The sequence below is a fragment of the Theropithecus gelada genome, chromosome 14 (assembly GCF_003255815.1).
Source record: "Theropithecus gelada isolate Dixy chromosome 14, Tgel_1.0, whole genome shotgun sequence".
Lineage (NCBI taxonomy): Eukaryota > Metazoa > Chordata > Mammalia > Primates > Cercopithecidae > Theropithecus > Theropithecus gelada.
Genome location: NC_037682.1, coordinates 11,151,052 through 11,169,944, shown reverse-complemented (window position 1 = coordinate 11,169,944; position 18,893 = coordinate 11,151,052). Strand labels below are relative to the sequence as shown.

Genomic DNA, 18,893 nt, shown 5'->3' with positions numbered 1-18,893 from the left:
CAATTTGAGTGCTCTCTCTTTTTTTCTTGGTTAGTGTAGCTAAAAGTTTGTCTATTTTGCCTTTCCAAAATACTATCTTTTGGCTTCATTCGTTTTATTGATTTCTGTTTTCTATTTCATTGATTTCTACTCTAGTAGTTATCATTTTCTTACTTCTGCTTGTTTTGGTTTTAGTTTGCTTTGTTTCCCTAGTTTCTTAAGGTAGGAACTTAGATTATTGATTTTGAGATATTTTTTTCCTTTCTAATATAGGCATTTGCAGCTACAAATTTTCCTCTAAGTGCTTCAGCTGCATCTCATAAAATTGATAAGTTCTGTTTTCATTTTCACTCAGCTCAAAATATTTTCTAACTTCCTTGTTCCTTTTTTGACATTATTTAGATGTATGTTGTTTAATTTCCAAATATTTGTGAATTTCCCAAAATATCACTTTGTTATTAATTTCTAATTTAATTTCATGCGATCAAATAAAATATTTTGCAGAATTTCAATCCCTTCAAATTTACTGAGACTTACTTTATGGCCTAGAAGAACGTCTATCCTGGAAAACATTCATGTGTGCTGGAGAAGAATATGTATTCTGTTGTTGAGTGAAATGTTTTATGAATGTCAGTTAGTCACATCAGTGAGCTGTTTACATCTTCTATCTGCTCACTGATTTTCTGCCTAGTTGTTCTATCCACTACTGAGAGTGGGGTATTGAAGTTTCCCAACTATTATTTCTGAATTCCCAATTTATCCCTTTATTTCTATCAGTTTTTGCTTCATACTTTTTGGGATTATTTTGTTGGATGTGTATATGTTTATAATTGTTATATCTTCCTGATGAATTAACCTTTTGTCATTATAGAATGACCCCACTTTTTTCAAGAATATCTCTTCTCTTAAAGTCTATTTTGTCTGATATTGGTACAACCACTCCTGCTATGGCCACTGTGTACATCAACCTATTTGTGACTTTAGATCTAAAGTGTGTCTCTTGTGGATGGCATTTAACTGGATCTTGTTCTATTAAGTCATATGATCTCTGCCTTTTTTCGGTGTGTTTAATTCATTCACATTTAATGTTACTATTAATAAAATTGGATTTATGACTATAATCTGCTGTCAGTCTTCTGTACCTCACGTCTTTTTTGTTCCTCTGTTCCTCTTTTGCCTTCTTTTTTGTATCAAATACGTATTTTCTAATGATCATTTTAATTCCTCTGTTAACTTTTGGATAACATTTTTAATTGTTTCCTTGTGGTTGCTCTAAAGATTCCAATATGCATCTTGACTTATTGCTATCTATTTTAGATTAATACTAACTTAATTCCTGTAAAATACGGAAACTTAAAATTAGCTCCATTGCTTCTTCCCTCCTTTATGTTATTGTCAGATATATTACATCCATATATGTTATAAACCGAAGACAGTGTTACAAATATTGCTTTATATAAACTTTTGTCTTTTAAATTAGTTAAGAGAAAAAGGAAAAAATATACTTATGGTCATTTATATTAACTACACTTTACCATTTCTGGCACTCTCCATTTCTTCCTGTTAAGATACTGTCTGGCGTCATCGATCTAATATAGCTTCATATCAGTCCCTCTCCTTTGTGCTATTACTATTATATTTATTATGTATTTGCATGTTATAAGACCAAGAATAGGATTTATAACTAGTTTTATTCAATTACCTTTCAAATTGGTCAGCATAAATGATAAAATATATATTTATATTCTTCTATATAATCACCTATATAATTACCTTTACTGGTGCTTTGTATTTCATGTGGCTTAGAATGCTATCTGGTGTGACTTTCTTTCCACCGGAAGAATTTTCTTTGCTATTTCTTTTAAGGCAAGTGTGCTAGGCAAAAATTCTCTCATTCTTCATTCATCTAGGACTACCTTTATTTCACCTTCATTTTTGTAAGATATATTACTGGATATAAAATTATTGGTTAACAGGTTTTTTTCTTTCAGCACTTTTAATACATCATCCCACTGCCTTCTGGCCTCCATTGCTTCTGATGAAAAGTTGACTATTGTTTTTTATTGTGCAACTCTTGTATAGAATAAGTCTTTTCTTCTCTTGTTGTTTTCAAGATTCTGTCTTCGTGTTTGGCTTTCATCTGTTTCAATGACATGTCTAGATATTCACAGAGCTTCTTGGGTGTATAGATAAATGTTTTATATCAAATTTGGAAAGTGTTCAGGTATCTTTCATACAGGTATTTTTTCTGCCTTTTTATCTTCTCTCTTTCTGGGACTCCAATTACACATTTGCTGGTTTGCTCAATGATGTCTCCTTGGCCTCTGAGGCTCTGTTCATTTTTATTTTTATTTTTCCTCCTACTCTTCATATTAGATAGTTGCTGTTGATCCAGCTTTGAGTTTGCTGATTCTTTTTCCTTTTTAGGAACTCAAATTTGCTGTTAAATCACTCTAGTGAATGTTTTATTTTGGCCATTGCATTTTTCAACCCCAGGATTTTCATTCGGTGCTTCTTTATCATTTCTACCTCTTTATTAAGATTCTATATTTGATCAGTTATTGTCATTCCACTTTCCTTTAATTCTTCAAACTTGATTTACTTCTTTAAACATACTCATAATAGCTGTTGAGAAGTATTTGCTACATTCAACATGTAGGCCCACTAGGAAAGAGTCTCTGTTGACTGTTTTTGTGTGTGGGAGTCACTCTATCCTGTTTCTTTGCATGTCTCATAATTTGTTGTTGAAAAACTGGATATTCTAGGTAACATATAGTAACTGTGGGTTCTGATCTCCTTCCCCACCCAACCAGGGCTGATGGATGTTGCTGTTTGCTTGTTTGTTTGTTGTTTGTTTAGTGACCTACCTGGACTGATTCTGTGATGTCTGTTTCTCTCACAGCATGTAGCCACTGAGATATCTGCTTAGAGGTTTTGGGGTTTTTTTCCCTTGTTTTTATTTTGTTTATTTTTATTTATTTATTTACTTTTATTTATTTATTTATTTATTTATTTTTGAGACAGAGTCTCATGCTGTCACCTAGGCCAGAGTGCAATGGCATGATCTTGGCTCAATGCAACCTCCACCTCCCAGGTTCAAACAATTCTCCTGCTTCAGCCTCCTGAGTAGCTTGGATTACAGGTGCCCGCCACCACACCCAACTAATTTTTGTATTTTAGTAGAGACAGGGTTTCACCACGTTGGCCAGGCTGGTCTTGAACTCCTGACCTTGTGATCCACTTGCCTCAGCCTCCCAAAGTGTTGGGATTATAGGCGTGAGCCACAGCGCCTGGTTTCTTGTTTTTAAGCCTGGCTTAGATCAGCATAGCTTAATGGTCAGCCAGTGACTGGCCAGAGGTTGAGTCACACCTTGTGCCAGGAAAGCTTCACCTTTTGTCAGTGGATCTCTGTGTGGCTTGGAGAATTCATTCAAAGTTCCAGATTTTTATGAGTCTTTAGTCTCTCCTGAATGTGAATGTGTATGCAGCCTTATGCATACCTTTCAGACCACTAGATACATGTGGTAGCTTTTCAAGACCCCTCTTTAGTTGTATCATTACCTGGATTTCCATGTTAAATTTTTGGCTGGCCTGTTGGCTTATTGCTTGTCCTAACCAGTACTGCAACCTCAAGCTAGCTGCAATTTTGGTCTTCCATGATTGTTTGTCACTGAGATAACTATTGTTTTCAACATCCCTGGGCATGGAAGTAAAGTCAACCACCTTCTGCTGCCACTGCCATTCCCTCCCACAAGCCCCGGCCACCTGGAAAGAACTTCCTTACCACAACCACACAGCTGGAGGTAAGGGGGCAATGCTAAAACTCTACAGACTTCCACTGTTCTTTCTGAAATTCTGAGAACCAGTATACTTTTTTTTTTTTTTTTTTTTTTTAGGCAGAGTCTTGCTCTGTTACCCAGGCTGGAGTGCAGTGGCGTGATCTCAGCTCACTACAACCTCCACCTCTCTGGTTTCAAGGGATTCTCCTGCCTCAGCCACCCGAGTAGCTGGGATTACAGGCTCGCGCCACCACACTCTGCTAATTTTTTTGTATTTTTAGTAGAGATGGGGTTTTACCGTGTTAGCCAGGATGGTCTCAATCTCCTGACCTGCCCGCCTCGGCCTCCCAAAGTGCTAGGATTACAGGCGTGAGCCCACACCCGGCCACGGATGGACTTTCTTAAATTAACCCTTCTCAATTTGTTGTATGCCTTTGGTCAAATTTCCAGTCTTTAAATAACTGTCTTTGGCAATTTTGTCTAGCTTTATAATTGTTTTGGGAAAAGAGGATTTGCTGAGATCTGCACTCAGCCATTCCCCAAGTCCTGCCCACTTGCAGGAATGAGTTGTTGTGGGCACAAAGCAAACAGTATACACTACAATATTTCATGGAAGGAACTGAGGCCAAGAGAGAGGAAGTGCTTTGTCTAAAGTCCCACAGCAAGTCCATGGTCGAGCTAGGACCAGAACCACCCCTTTGCCCCTGCCAACAAACCAACTCTTTCTTCTGCCTTACTCAAAGGGAAAATGTAATGGCAGCCATATATCCACTAGAGGGCGCCCCAAACCAGGCTTCTCACCCAGAAAGCAGCATGATATTGCAGGAGACTTCAAACTGGACTTCATTTTCTTTTGCCATAAGCCCAGGGAGAGCAATAGGGATATCCCCCACCATAAAACCCGGAAGCTGGTAGTATACAGAAGAGGTTGAGAGCTAAGAGTTGGGAAGACAGCATGTGAGTGATGTAGACGGATACAGAGGAGCAGAAAGCAGCCAAGAGAGTAAGTGAAGAAAGGGAAAGTGGAGGAGAGATCTTTCTCATCCTTTGGAGAAGACTAAAAAGGAACAATAGCAAATAGTATTTTCTTTGTGATTCAGATAGCAATAAGAATATATTGCTTGAAGCAGATGCCTCTGTCTTCATAAATGGCAAAGGGATCAGAGAACAATGTTTTAAAATGTTCATAAGAAAGTCTGAAGTTTAAATATTTTGATGCTCATTTTAAAAAATCAAGTCAGGTTCAACATTTGCATGTGCAGATGCAGGTAAACAGTTAAATTGCCTTTAATTGATAATTTAGGTATATACAGATTTTTGATTCATAGATTGTCTGATTATTTTTTCCTTTCAGACATAGGTAAATGAGAGAGGAAGAGAAGTTATTTAACCTAATTTCTTTATATGAACATATGTGTCAAGCTGAGGTCATTTCTGCTATTATACACACATGACAGGAAAGCCCATAGGCCCATCCTCACTGTTACAGTAACGTAAGGACCATTACTATCTAAGTCCTGACACTGGTCGGGAAGAAAAACAGAAAGGCCCATGGACGAAAGATGAACAAGAAGTGAAGAACAGGTGCCAGAGCTCAAATCAATCCAACTCAGGCTATTATTTCTGGCATTGATCAGGGTGAAAGGAATGGCAGTAACAGTAAGATTATGGGACAGGTTTTCCTGAGTCAGTCCAGAGGGAAAGCCAGTTGACACGTTATGTTACTCTTGAACCAACCCCTGACTCCATCTCACTCTACCTGAGCACAGACCCCAATACCTTAGAGTCCTAACCAATGCCTTTCACCCACCATCCACGGTATGTAGTGGAGGGCAGGGCTCGCAGAGTCGGCCAAGCCAGCTGGACAGTCACGTCTGTTCTTCGTAGGAACATGCAGTCTGTTCTTGGCCATCCCTCCACCTTGGACACACTTCCCCACCAACCAAATAACCAGTTACTTCCCACCCAACATGACTAGGTCATTTCCAATGACAACAAACAAGCAGTCAATTAAATCCTTGTTGTTGTTTCCTGGAAAACTGACAGCAAGAAGATAGCCCAATTCATTGTGAGGCCAGTCTAAGCCAGAAGAAAGCTCACAAAACCCAAGTTCTGTTCATCAAGGATGTCGAACGAGCTTTGTGGCACAAAAAACAGAAGGCTCAGGGATTGGAGAAGGAAAGAGGAGGGAATTTTGGAATTTTAGATACTTTCTTTTGCATTTTAATACTCGCTCATCTGCAATTTTGCCACTGGATGGGGTAGTAAGGTATAAAACTAAATGGGATTCACAGAGACTTAACAGTTATCCACTCTCTTGTTAAATTTCCTCCCACTGTAAATCGATTATATTGAATATTGATTCTCAGCCTTGGTTACAAATTGAAATTGCCTGTGGAGCTTTAAAAAGTTCAGATCTGTCTGGAGTACAGCCTAGGTGCCAGAGTTTTAAAAGCTCCTCTGGTGAGTTTAAGGTGTAGCCAAGGTTGCAGTTATACTGGGGGCTTTTCTACAGTCCCATCCTTCCCTTTTTCTTTAACATCTCTCCAGCATTTGATGAAGTTCTGCTAACTTCATGAGCCACAGTGTAGCTGTCGGTATGTTCCAGAGCTGCCTCCAATCCCAGCTGATGCTGCCACCTTCAATTCCAGGTGAAGATTTTGCTGCCATTTGTCTTCGTGTGATTGGGTTAATTCAAAAGCCTTGTCTTCAAGCTCTTTCTTTTATTCATACTTGTTCAGTTCTATTTCCTACGCATTTTGTATATCTCTAAGTGTGTCTTTCATTTCCATAAGTTGTGATTATTTTTTATTTATAATATCTACTTTTTCTGGAGCATTTTTCATCCATATCCTGTATTATCTTTAAAGTTTTCTTTAAGCTGGTTTTCACCTTTCTCTGGTATCTCCTTGAATAGCTTAGTAATCAACCTTCTGGGCTGGGTGTGGTGGCTCATGCCTATAATCCCAGCACTGTGGGACGCCGAAGCAGGTGGGTCACCTGAGGTCAGGCATTCAAGACCAGCCTGGCCGATATGGCAAAACCCCTCCTCTACTAAAAATACAAAAATTAGCGAGACATGGTGGCACATGCCTGTAATCCCAGCAACTGGGGAGGCTGAAGCAGGAGAATCACTTGAACCTGGGAGATGGAGGTGGCAGTGAGCCAAGAGTGTGTCATTGCACTCCAGCCTGGGTGACAGAGCAAGACTCCATCTCAAAAATAATACTAATAATAATCAACCTTCTGAATTCTGTTTGTCCCTTTGGAATAAATGGTCATTTCAAAGCTCCCTGTACGTCTGCACAGGCTGGCAACCCAGCTCTGGCCCTTCTCCCAGAAACAGGCACCCACTTAGAGAAACTCCTCTTTTGTAAGGCCTCCTATCTGACAAAGACAAAGAAAAAAAAATCAAAAATATGAACAAAGCCTCCTAGAAATTTGGGATTATCTTAAATGACCAAAACTAAAAATAATTGGTGTTCCTAAGGAAGAAGAGGAATCTAAAAGTTTGGAAAACACATTTGAGGGAATAATTGAGAAAAACTTCCCTGGCCTTACCACAGATCTAGACATCCAAATACAGGAAACTCAACACCTGGGAAATTCATCACAAAAAGATCATCATCCAGGCACATAGTCATCACGTTATCTAAAATCAAGACAAAGGAAAGAATCTTATGAGCTGTGAGGCAAAAGCATCAGGTAACCTAGAAAGGAAACCCTAACAGATTAACAGCAGATTTCTCAGCAGAAACCCTACAAGACAGAAGGGATTGGGGTTCTATCTTTAGCCATTTCAAACAAAACAATGATCAGCCAAGAACTGTGTATCCAGCAAAACTAAGCTTCATAAGTGAAGGAGAAATAAAGTCTTTTTCAGACAAACAAATGCTGACAGAATTCACCACAACTAAGCCAGCACTACAAGAAATGATAAAAGGAGTTCTAAATCTTGAAAGAAACCTTCAAAATACACCAAAATAGAACCTCCTTAAATCTCACACAGCCTGTAAAACAATAACACAAATTTTTTTAAAAAGATATTCAGGCAACAACTAGCACAATGAGTAAAACAGCACCTCACATCTCAATACTAACATTGACTGTAAATGGCCTAAATGTTTCACTGAAAGGATACAGAATGGCAGAATGGATTAAAATCCACCAAGCAAGTATCTGCTATCTCTAAGAGACTCACCTAATGCATAAGGACTCACATAAAAGGGGTGGAAAAAGATATTCCAAGCAAATGGAAACCAAAAGTGAGCTAGAGTAACTATTCTTATATAAGACAAAACAGACCTTAAAACAACAACAGTTTAAAAAGATCAAGAGGGACATTATGTCATAATAAAAAGATCAGTCCAGCAGGAAAATATCACAATCCTAAATATATGCACCTAACACAAGAGCTCCCAAATGTATACAAATTATTACTACACCTAAGAAATGAGATAGATGGCAACACAGTAATAGCGGGGGACTTCAGTACTCCACTGACAGCACTAGACAGGTCATCAAGACAGAATGTCAACACAGAAACAATGGACTTAAACTATACCCAGAGCAAATAAACTTAACAGATATTTACAGAACATTCCACCCAACAACTGCAAAATATACATTCTTTTCATCAGCACATGGAACATTCTCCAAGATAGACCATTTGATAGGCCACAAAACAAGTTTCAATAAATTTAAGAAAATCAAAAATATATCAAGTACCCTCTCAGACCACAGTGGAATAAAATTAGAAATTAACTCTGAAAGGAACCCTCAAAACTATAGAAATACATGGAAATTAAGTCATCTACTCCTCAATGATATTTGGTCAACAATGAAATCAAGATGGAAATTTAAAAATTATTTGAACTGAACAATAATAGTGACACAACTTATCAAAAGCTCAGTGACACAGCAAAAGTGGTGCTAAGAGGAAAGTTCATAGCATTAAATGCCTACATCAAAACAAAAAAACAAAAAAACCCTCTAAGGTTACACCACAAGGAACGAGAGAAACAAGAATAAACTAAACCTAAATCAGCAGAGGAAAAGAAATAACCAAGATCAGAGCAGAACTAAATGAAATTGAAGCCAAAAAAAAAACCAAAAAACAAACACACACACACACACACACACACACACACACACACACACAAAAGATAAATGAAACAAAAAGCTGGTTCTTTGAAAAAATAAACAAAATTGATAGACCATTAGTGAGATTAACCAAGAAAAGAGAAGAAATCCAAATAAATTCAATTAGAAAAGACATGCGAGATATTAAAACTGATACCACAGAAATACAAAAGATCATTCACACACACAAACTAGAAAATCTAGAGGAGATGGATAAATTCCTGGAAATATGCAATCCTCCTATATTAAATCAGGAAGAAACAGAAACTCTGAACAGATGATAACAAGCAGCAAGATTGAAACAGTAATTTTTAAAAATTAACCAGACCAGACAGACAGATTCACAGTTGAATTCTATCAGGCTTTCAAAGCATTGATACCAATCTTACTGAAACTATTCCAAAAGACAGAGAAAGGGGGAATGCTCCTTAAATCGTTTTATGAAGCCAGCATCACCTTAATACCAAAACCAGGAAAGGACATAACAAAAAAAGAAAACTACAGACCAATATCCCTGATGAACACGGATGCAAAAATCCTCAAGAAAATACTAGTTAACTGAATCAAAAGCATATCAAAAAGATAATCCACCATGATCAAGTGGGTTTTATAGCAGGGATGCAGGGATGGTTTAATATATACAAGTCAATAAATGTGATACATCACACAAACAGCATTAAAAACAAAAATCACATAATCATCTCAATAGCCACAGAAATAGCATTGGCAAGATCCAGCATCCCTTTATGATTAAAAACCTCAACAAAATCAGCATAAAAGGGACATACCTCAAGGCAATGAAAGACATCTATGACAAACCCACAGCCAACATTATACTGATTGGGGAAAAGTTGAAAGCATTCCCCCTGATAATTAGAACAAGACAAGGATGCCCACTTTCACCACATTTATTCGATATAGTACTGGAAGTCCTAGCCAGCACAATCAGACAAGAGAAAGAAATAAAGGGCATCCAAATCAGTAAAAAGGAAGTCAAACTGTTGCTGTTTGCTGGTATGATCATATACCTAGAAAACCCTAAAGCCTAATCCAAAAAGTCCTAGAACTGGTAAATCAATTTAGCAAAGTTTCAGGATACAAAATTATTGTACACAAATCCAGTAGCCCTGCTGTACACCAACAATGACTAAGTTGAGAATCAAATCAAGAACTCAACCCCTTCTACAACAGCTGTAAAAAAATAAAATAAAATACTTAGTAATATACCTAACCAAAGACATGAAAGATCTCTACAAGGAAAACAAAACACTGCTGAAAGATATCACAGATGACACAAACAAATGGAAATACATCTCACGCTCATGGATGGGTAGAATCAATATCGTGAAAATGACCACACTGCCAAAAGCAATCTACAAATTTAGTGTAATTCCCATCAAAATACCTATTCACAGAACTAGAATAAAACAACCCTAAAATTAGTATGGAACCAAAAAAGAGCCCACATAGCCAAAGCAAGACTAAGCAAAAAGAACAAATCTTGAGGCATCACATTACCTGACTTTGAACTATACTGCAAGGCTATAGTTACCAAAACAGCATGGTACTGGTATAAAAACAGGCATGTAGACCAATGTAACAGAATATGGAAACCAGAAATAAAGCAAAATACAGCCAACTGTTTTCAACAAAGTAAACAAAAACATAAAGTAGAAAAGGACATAATTGGCAAGCCACATGTAGAAGAATAAAGCTGGATCCTCAACTCTCACCTTCTATAAAATTCAACTCAAGATGGATCAGAGATTTAAATCTAAGATATGAAACCATAAAAATTCTAGAAGATAACATCAGAAAAACCCTTCTAGACATTGGCATAGAAAAAGAATTCATAATCAAGAACCCAAAAGCAAATGTAATGGAAACAAATATAAATAGATGGGACCTAATTAAACCAAAAAGCTTCTGCACAGCAAAAGAACAATCAGCTGAGTAAACGGACAACCCACAGAGTGTGAGAGAATATTCACAAACTATGCATCCAACAAAGGACTAATATCCAGAATCTGCAAGGAACTCAAGCAAATCAGCAAGGAAAAAAACAAACAATCCCATCAAAAAGTGGGCAAAGGACATGAACAGGCAATTCTCAAAAGAAGATATATAAATGGCCAACAAACATATTTTAAAAACTGCTCAACATCACTAATTATCAGAGAAATGTAAATCAAAACCACAATGCAATAATACCACCTTACTCCTGCAAGACTGGCCGGGCGCGGTGGCTCAAGCCTGTAATCCCAGCACTTTGGGAGGCTGAGAGGGGCGGATCACGAGGTCAGGAGATCGAGACCATCCTGGCTAACACGGTGAAACCCCGTCTCTACTAAGAAATACAAAAAACTAGCCGGGCGAGGTGGCAGGCGCCTGTAGTCCCAGCTACTCGGGAGGCTGAGGCCGGAGAATGGCGTGAACCCGGGAGGCGGAGCTTGCAGTGAGCTGAGATCCGGCCACTGCACTCCAGCCTGGGCTACAGAGCGAGACTCCGTCTCAAAAAAAAAAACAAAAAAACAAAAAAAAAAACTCCTGCAAGACTGGCCATAACTTAAAAATCAAAAAATAATATGTGTTGGCATAGATGTGGAGGAACACTTACACTGCTGGTGGGGATGTAAACTGGTACAATCACTATGGAAAACACTATGAAGACTCCTTAAAGAACTAAAAGTAGAACAACAATTTGATCCCACTACTGGGGTATCTAACCAGAGGAAAAGAAGTCATTGTATGAAAAAGACACTTGCACATCCATGTGTATAGCAGCACAATTCACAACTGCAAAAATATGGAACCAGCCTAAATGACCATCAACAAATGAGTGGACAAAGAAAATGTGGTATGTATACACACACACACACACACACACACACACACCATGGAATACTACTCAGCCATAAAAAGGAATGAAACAATGGCATTCACAGCAACCTGGATAGAACTGGAGACCATTATTCTAAGTGAAGTAACTCAGGAATGGAAAACCAAAAAATCATATGTTCTCACTTATAAGTGGGGGCTAAGCTATGAGGGCACAAAGGCATAAGAATGATGTAATTGACTTTAGGGACTCGGAAGGGAAGGGTAGGAGTGGGGTGAGGGATAAAAGACCACGCACTGAGTACAGTGTACACTGCTCAGGTGATGGATGCACTAAAATCTCAGAAATCACCACTAAAGAACTTTTCCATGCAACCAAACACCACCTGTTCCCCCAAAACTATTGAAATAAAAGTACAAATAAAGATGTATCAAATATGTAAATGTAAAAAATAAAACTATAAAATATCTAAAAGAAAACATGAGAAAATCTTTGTGACCTAGGCAAAGGTTTCTTAGATACGACATGAAAGGCACTATTCATAAATAGAGATTTATATGAAATCATATTGTATGTCCACTTCTTTGTCTCCTTCTTATAACTATTTTGAGTGACATCAATGTTGTTGCTTTTTATCAATAGTTCATTCCTGTTTATTACTGAGCAGCATTTCATTGCATTTCCTTTTTATAAAAGGAAAAACTGATACATTGGACTTCATCAAAATTCAAGAACCTGTTCTGAAGAGACAAGCTACAGATGGAGAGAAAATATCATAAAGTATTTATCTGATGACGTACTTGTATAGAGAACTTCTGGAGAACTCTCAAAACATACAAACCAATAGGAAAAAATGGGCAAAAGATTTGAACACTTCACCAAAGATTATATATATGGATGGCAAATATACACATGAAAAGATGTTTAACATTATTAGTCATTAGGAAAATGCAAATGAAAACCACAATGAGATACCAACACATCTATTAAAATAGCTCAAATTTAGAAGATTTTCACCATGCCAAATGCTGATGAACTGGAACTCTTATATACTGCTGGTAGACAGGTAAAATGATACAACCACTGTGGAAAACAGTAAGTTAAGGTTAGAGGTCTTTTAGAATTTGTCTAGCGGGCTTGGAGAGCCCCAAAAAAGAAAAAAAAAAGTAAGGAAAACAGTAAGTTAAATATACATCTACTATATGACCTAGCCATTTCATTCCTACATATTCACCCAAGAGGAAAAAATACACAGTCTGCACAAAGACTTGTACATAAATGTCCAAGCAGATTGTGATAGTCAAAAACGAGAAACAACTCAAATGCTCAATCAACAGATGAAGAGATAAACAAGAGTGGCATATCCATGCAATGAAATACTGCTCAGTAATAAAAAGGAATGAACTGTTGATAAAAAGCAACAACATGGATGTCATTCAAAATAGTTACCTGAAGGAGACAAAGTGCACATACAATATGATTCCATATAAATCTCTCAAAATGCAAACAAATCTATGGTGACAAAAAGCATATCAGTTGTTGCCTGGGGATAGGAGTGGTGTGGGAAGAGAGAGGGATTACAAAAGGCACAAAGAAACTTTTGTAAATGGTAGAGATTATTCATTATCTTGATTGTGGTGAAGATTTCATAGGACATATATATATAGATGTCAAAATGTATCAAATTGTACACTTCCCTGCCATATACATATGCCAAATGTATCAAATTGTATATTTTAGATATGTGGAGTTTATGTCAATTACATCTCAATAAAATTGCTTTAAAACAAAGCATAACTAACATCCCAAATCAGGACATTTATTAGACCGTCTAAACCAAGCTTGTCCAACCTGCAGCCCACAGGCCACATACAGCCCAGGACAGCTTTGAATGTGGCCCAACACAAATTCGTAAACTTTATTAAAACATTATGACATTTGTGTTGTGTGTGTGTGTGTGTGTGTGTTTTAAGCTTAACAGCTGTCGTCAGTGTTAGTCTATTTCATGTGTGGCCCAAGATGTTTCTTCTTCTTCCAATGTGGCTCAGGGAAGCCAAAAGATTGGACACCCCTGGAAACAAAGTAAAATACAATATGTAGAGAAGTTGCCAGGAGGTTAAAGATAGTCACTTTGAGAATTCTTGTTATACCTACCTCAGCTGCTTGCTTTATTAACTTGCCTTTATTCTCAGGCTTGGGAATTGAACTCCAGTCTGCTTTCTGGCTGAGTGTGGTCTCCAAGCTAACTACAGGCTTCTCCCTGAATGATTTTGTAATCACATAGTTAACAAATATCACTATTTCACAATTATTAGAAAATCTGTATTACAGATTTGTGATTTTTAAGATGCCTTTCGGTTTGGAGATTGTAGGGAACGTTTCCCCCCAAGCTTGTGTCTGTGAACCCATTAGAACTTGTTTCTGTGAGCCCAGAAGAACTGCTGTTGGCCGGTTTTCTGACAATTGTTTAAATGCTAATGATAGCAAGAAGCAGTTTGGGGGGGTTTATAATGTTTTAATTTGCTAATAATCTCTTTTTAATGTTTGTCAAAGTGATACTTGCACATGGTTATGGTTGTTGTTGTTGTTGTTTTTAAGGAACCAGTACATAAGAATTTATAATGAAATGCAAGGAGCCTTCCTTCTTTCCCTTCTCATCCCAGCCCTACTGCCCAGAGGCAAACCCCTTGAACTCTAGAGCTCCTTCTTCCAATAATTAGCTCCAGATTTCTAAGAAAGCTTGACAAGCCACAACACTGTAACTGCAAGTAATATGAATGAAATCAGTATATTTCTCCCTTGAAACAAAATGTTACAGGAGGGGACAGAAACAAAAGGCAAGAATAGGCTTTTAAGCATATTAAATGAAGGTAAAGTAGAGTAAAATACAGTAGAGTAAAATACTTCAAAGCCAAAAGATCTAGGTTTGAATCCTAGCTCTCATGATTGCTGTCCCACCTTGAGCTAGTAAATTAATGTCTGACCCTCAGCTTGATTATCTTTAAAATAGAGATGAAAATATGTCTCACAAAGGTGTCATGAGGGGGAAAAGAGACAGCACATATAAACATCTGGTATACCACCAACTCAGAAATGGCTTTTTCTTTACCTTTTCCCATGCTTTAAACTCTTCTCCAGAAAAAAAATAGTGTATGGGGCAGATGGGACATCCCTCATTTTCAGTATAGCTCCTCTCCAAAATTTCAGGCCCTCGGAATTTTTTAAAGCAGCAATCATCATGTTGTTAATGAAAGTGAATTCAGGAAATCTGCCAAAGGCTGACTCATTGCTCATTGATTAGTGAGACCAAGGACAATATTGTAAGCCTCCTGCTAAAGCCATTCATTTCTCTGAGGTCTAGAGAATGGCCTTGTGGCTAGAAACAGCTGCAAGGCGTGCCTGTGGCCGACAGGTCCCAAGCCCAGTACAATCTGTTATCACCCAGGATCACACCAGCCTTTCCCTTGCTGGGTAGCAGCTGGCTGGTTCACACGAAAACCACCTCTGGGTTTGCTTTACAGAACTGCATTCCAAGTCAGTTCTTCAAAGGACTTCTTCCACCCAAAGACCTCATCCTTACAATCTTCTTACCCTTGCTGGATGCTTCTGCCCTGTTCTAATGTGCCCGGCCTAGGCTGCTTGGCTGGGAGCTGGACCAACGCTGCCGATCCCACGGATTCTTCTAATTCAAGGGGAGAAATGCTATTTAGACCTGTGAAAGGAGAGTTCGAGCAAGCACCTTGGCCGCTACGGAGAGTGGGCTCAGAGCTCAAGTCCAGCATCGTGCCCGGCTCCTGGTTAGGCCTCAGGAAACCTTGGGATGAATGGAGAGGGTTGTGGAACTAGGTGCTGGAGCGGGTTCAGTTCCTCTGCCAAAGAGAGACTTCGGAATTCCTGGGGACGGAATCGGGGAGAGCATGAAGAAGGGCGCCTCGCCTCTGTCCTAAGCCAGATGGGAGGAACCTCTGCAGAGCGAGAGCCGGTCTTAACGCCACCCTCCGGAGCTGCCACCACTGCCTCACCTCCATACAAAATACGGCAGGAAGGAGGGAGTGGCTGCCTGGCTCGCTTCGATTAGCTTTATAACAAGCGGTCGTTCTGAAACGTTCGCTCATGATGGCTAACAGACAACACAATCACCAAATGTCTAAGAAAAGGAGCTTTGAGGGTAACGGCCCGCTGGGACCTGAAGGACAATTGCAGAAAGGGCCCCTATTCTCGGGGCTGACCTGAGTGGGGCACAGTTGAACGTCTGGGCGCAGGCTGCTGGTCCTTGCGCCCGGTACCGGCGGTTCGCGAGGCGGGTTTGGGGCGGGGTGGGGGAATCCTAGGGAGGCGGGGCGCGTACTTCCCCCGGGCGCCCGGGCTCAGGCCCATCCCGCCTCTGCTGCCTCGCCGGCCCCCAGGCCTCGCAAGGGACTACGCGCCTGGCGAGTTCCCGGTCTGCGCGGCCCCTGGTCGGCGGAGCCGCGGAATCGTGGGCGCTGGGGGCGGCTCGGGGAGGAACCGCGGAGGGGAAAGCGCCGCGGGCGGCAAACGGCAGAGGCGCGCGGGGCGGCGACAGTGGCGCGGGCACAGTGAGCGCGTCCGAGGACAGAGTGGGGCAAAATGGGGCGCTTAGAGGCCCGGGAATCTGTGGGTCTTTTAGCGGGAGGGGGGCGAAGGAGTTATTCGTTTCGGGGAAGGTCATGGAAACAGCAAAGGCTCAGAGGTGGTGCCTAAACTGGCTGGAGAAGCTCAGCGGTTTGGAACAGAGGCGTGACATGGAGGGGTAAATGGAGACCAGATTAGGCAGCCTTGGGAGGCACCATCAGGAGTTAAAATCTTGAACAATTCAGTTATTTTGTTTTAAAAAAATATAGAAAATGAAATCTACACATACGTGACAGATAACATAAGAAAAAGTACATGGAATACACATGTTGCCGTCTTGCCAATGTACTTTAATGTAGCATTTTCTCCTTGTTTGGACTAATACCTGGGATTCTTTGTCCTACTCCAAGAAAACTAAGGAACGGGACACAGGGTGAGGTGGGAGTGAAAGTTTCATAAGCGAAAGTAGAAAGCTCTCCACAGTGAGCTGAGTATGCAAGTGGATTGCCCTGTTACAGCTGAATTCAAAAGCTTTTGCAAGAAAACCTCTTATCTCTGTAGTAGTTTGAGTAACTTCTCTTATCAGTAAAGCTGTCTTATCTTATGCAGCTGTGGGTATGTGTCTATGCAAGCACAAAGCACCGCCTTTTTTGTTTGCATAACTGTGAGTTTGTTTTAGGTTAGCACCCCTCCTCCCTGTGCAAGTTCCCACCATGTATATGCCTGAAAAGGGGAGGAAACTTTCCTGGGAGCTCGCTAATTATGAAAGAACAAAGGGCTTCTATGCTGGACCCTGTCTGCTTCTCTGTGTGCAGGTGCAGCCTGAGTTTTTTACCAGGTTGTTTTATTTTTTCCTGTTGCTGTGACTTTTCAGGCAGGCCGCTTCTGCAGTGAGTCTTCTACACTGATTTTCTCTTTCCTTCTCCCTCACACATCGTTAGGAAACATAATACAATTACTATCCACGACAAAACCATCCTACTTAAGAAATGGAACATTCCTAGTATAGATGCTCCCACCTATGGCTTCCTTCCTTATCCCTTCTCCCTCTGCATGCCCAACTTCTATCCTGACCTTTGTGTCTGTCATACCCTCACTTTTTAAAATAGTTTTTTTAAATCGTTTCTTTGTATCCCTAATACATCACTTCGTTTTGCGTCTCTGTAACTTTATAAAAGTGGTGCTATGGTCTGGGTGTTTGTGACTCCATAAATTCATGTGCTAGAATCCTAACCCCCAAAGTGATGGTATCAGGAGATGGGCCCTTTGGTCATGAGTGGGATTCATAAGAACCCTTACAAAGGAGGTCCTGCAGAGCTATCTAGCCACTCCCACCATGTGGGAACACAGCAGTTGCCATCATCTCATAACTGACACCAGTCCCTCACAAGACAGGAATCTGCTGGTGCCTTGATCTTGGACTTCCCAGCCTCCAGAACTGTGAGAAATAAATTGGTGTTTATAAGCCACCCAGCCTATGGTATTTTGTTATAGCAGCCCAAATGGACTAAGACAAATGGTATCATGCTGTTAAGTTCTCTTCTGCAATTTTCTTCTTTCAAAGTTGTTTCTGTAATACATACACAGTGCTGTATAGTCCTGTAATTCATTTTCACTACAGTAAAATATTCCACTATGTGGCTATACCACAATTTATTGATCCAGCGATAAAGCCACTTGGTGGTTTGTTGGTTCTTCTTCTTTTTTTTTTTTTTTTCCCAGTTTGGGGTTGGAAACAATTGAAAAGGACCCAATTCGTATCCTGGTGTACGCATGCAGACACCCCACAAGATGTAATACCTAGTAGTATATGCAAATATCCAACTTTACAATAAAACACTAGAACTGTTTCCCCAACTGGTGGTCCCAATTTCACCTCTACCAGCAATGGGTAAGAATTTTTAATTTACATCCTCACCAACACTTAGTATTGTCACACTTCTTGATTTTTCCAGGTAGGTAAATGTAAGATAGTATTTCACCAGAGTTTTAATTTGCATTTCCCTGATCACTAATAAAGTTGAGACCTTAACATATATTTATCATATTCCCTCTTTTTAAAAGTGCCCGTTCATGTCCTTTGCCCATTTTTCTATTTTTATTTTTATTTATTTATTTATTTTTTGAGATGGAGTCTGGCTCTGTCGCCCAAGCTGGAGTGCAGTGGCCGGATCTCAGCTCACTGCAAGCTCCGCCTCCCGGGTTTACGCCATTCTCCTGCCTCAGCCTCCCGAGTAGCTGGGACTACAGGCGCCCGCCACCTCGCCCGGCTAGTTTTTTTGTATTTTTTAGTAGAGACGGGGTTTCAGTGTGTTCGCCAGGATGGTCTCGATCTCCTGACCTCGTGATCCGCCCGTCTCGGCCTCCCAAAGTGCTGGGATTACAGGCTTGAGCCACCGCGCCCGGCCCATTTGCCCATTTTTCTTTAGCATTCTGTTCTTTTTGATTTGTAGGAGCTCTTTGTATAATCTTGATACTCATCTTTAGTCAATTATACTTGTTTACACACATTTTCTTGCAGTTCATGGCTTGTCTTTTCACTTTCTTCATGACGTCTTTTG

At 39.8% G+C, this 18,893-nt stretch overlaps 1 protein-coding gene and 1 pseudogene across 3 annotated transcripts in view; one reads left to right on the top strand and one right to left on the bottom strand.

The window, feature by feature from the left end:
• HRASLS5 (HRAS like suppressor family member 5) overlaps positions 1 to 16,290 on the bottom strand; it is a 29,990-nt gene extending 13,700 nt beyond the window's left edge. For 2 of the 3 annotated variants that reach the window (XM_025356896.1, XM_025356898.1), the window contains exons 1-3: positions 15,969 to 16,290; positions 15,331 to 15,451; positions 13,894 to 13,999 (exon numbers count right to left, since the gene is read on the bottom strand). In XM_025356896.1, coding sequence (XP_025212681.1) covers positions 13,894 to 13,999; positions 15,331 to 15,451; positions 15,969 to 16,116 — 375 coding nt within the window. In that variant the 5' untranslated portion in view covers positions 16,117 to 16,290. The remainder of the gene's footprint in view (positions 1 to 13,893; positions 14,000 to 15,330; positions 15,452 to 15,968) is intronic. The other variant, XM_025356897.1, reaches the window with a different exon arrangement.
• LOC112607460 lies at positions 12,841 to 12,889 on the top strand (annotated as a pseudogene).
• Positions 16,291 to 18,893: the final 2,603 nt, after the last annotated feature.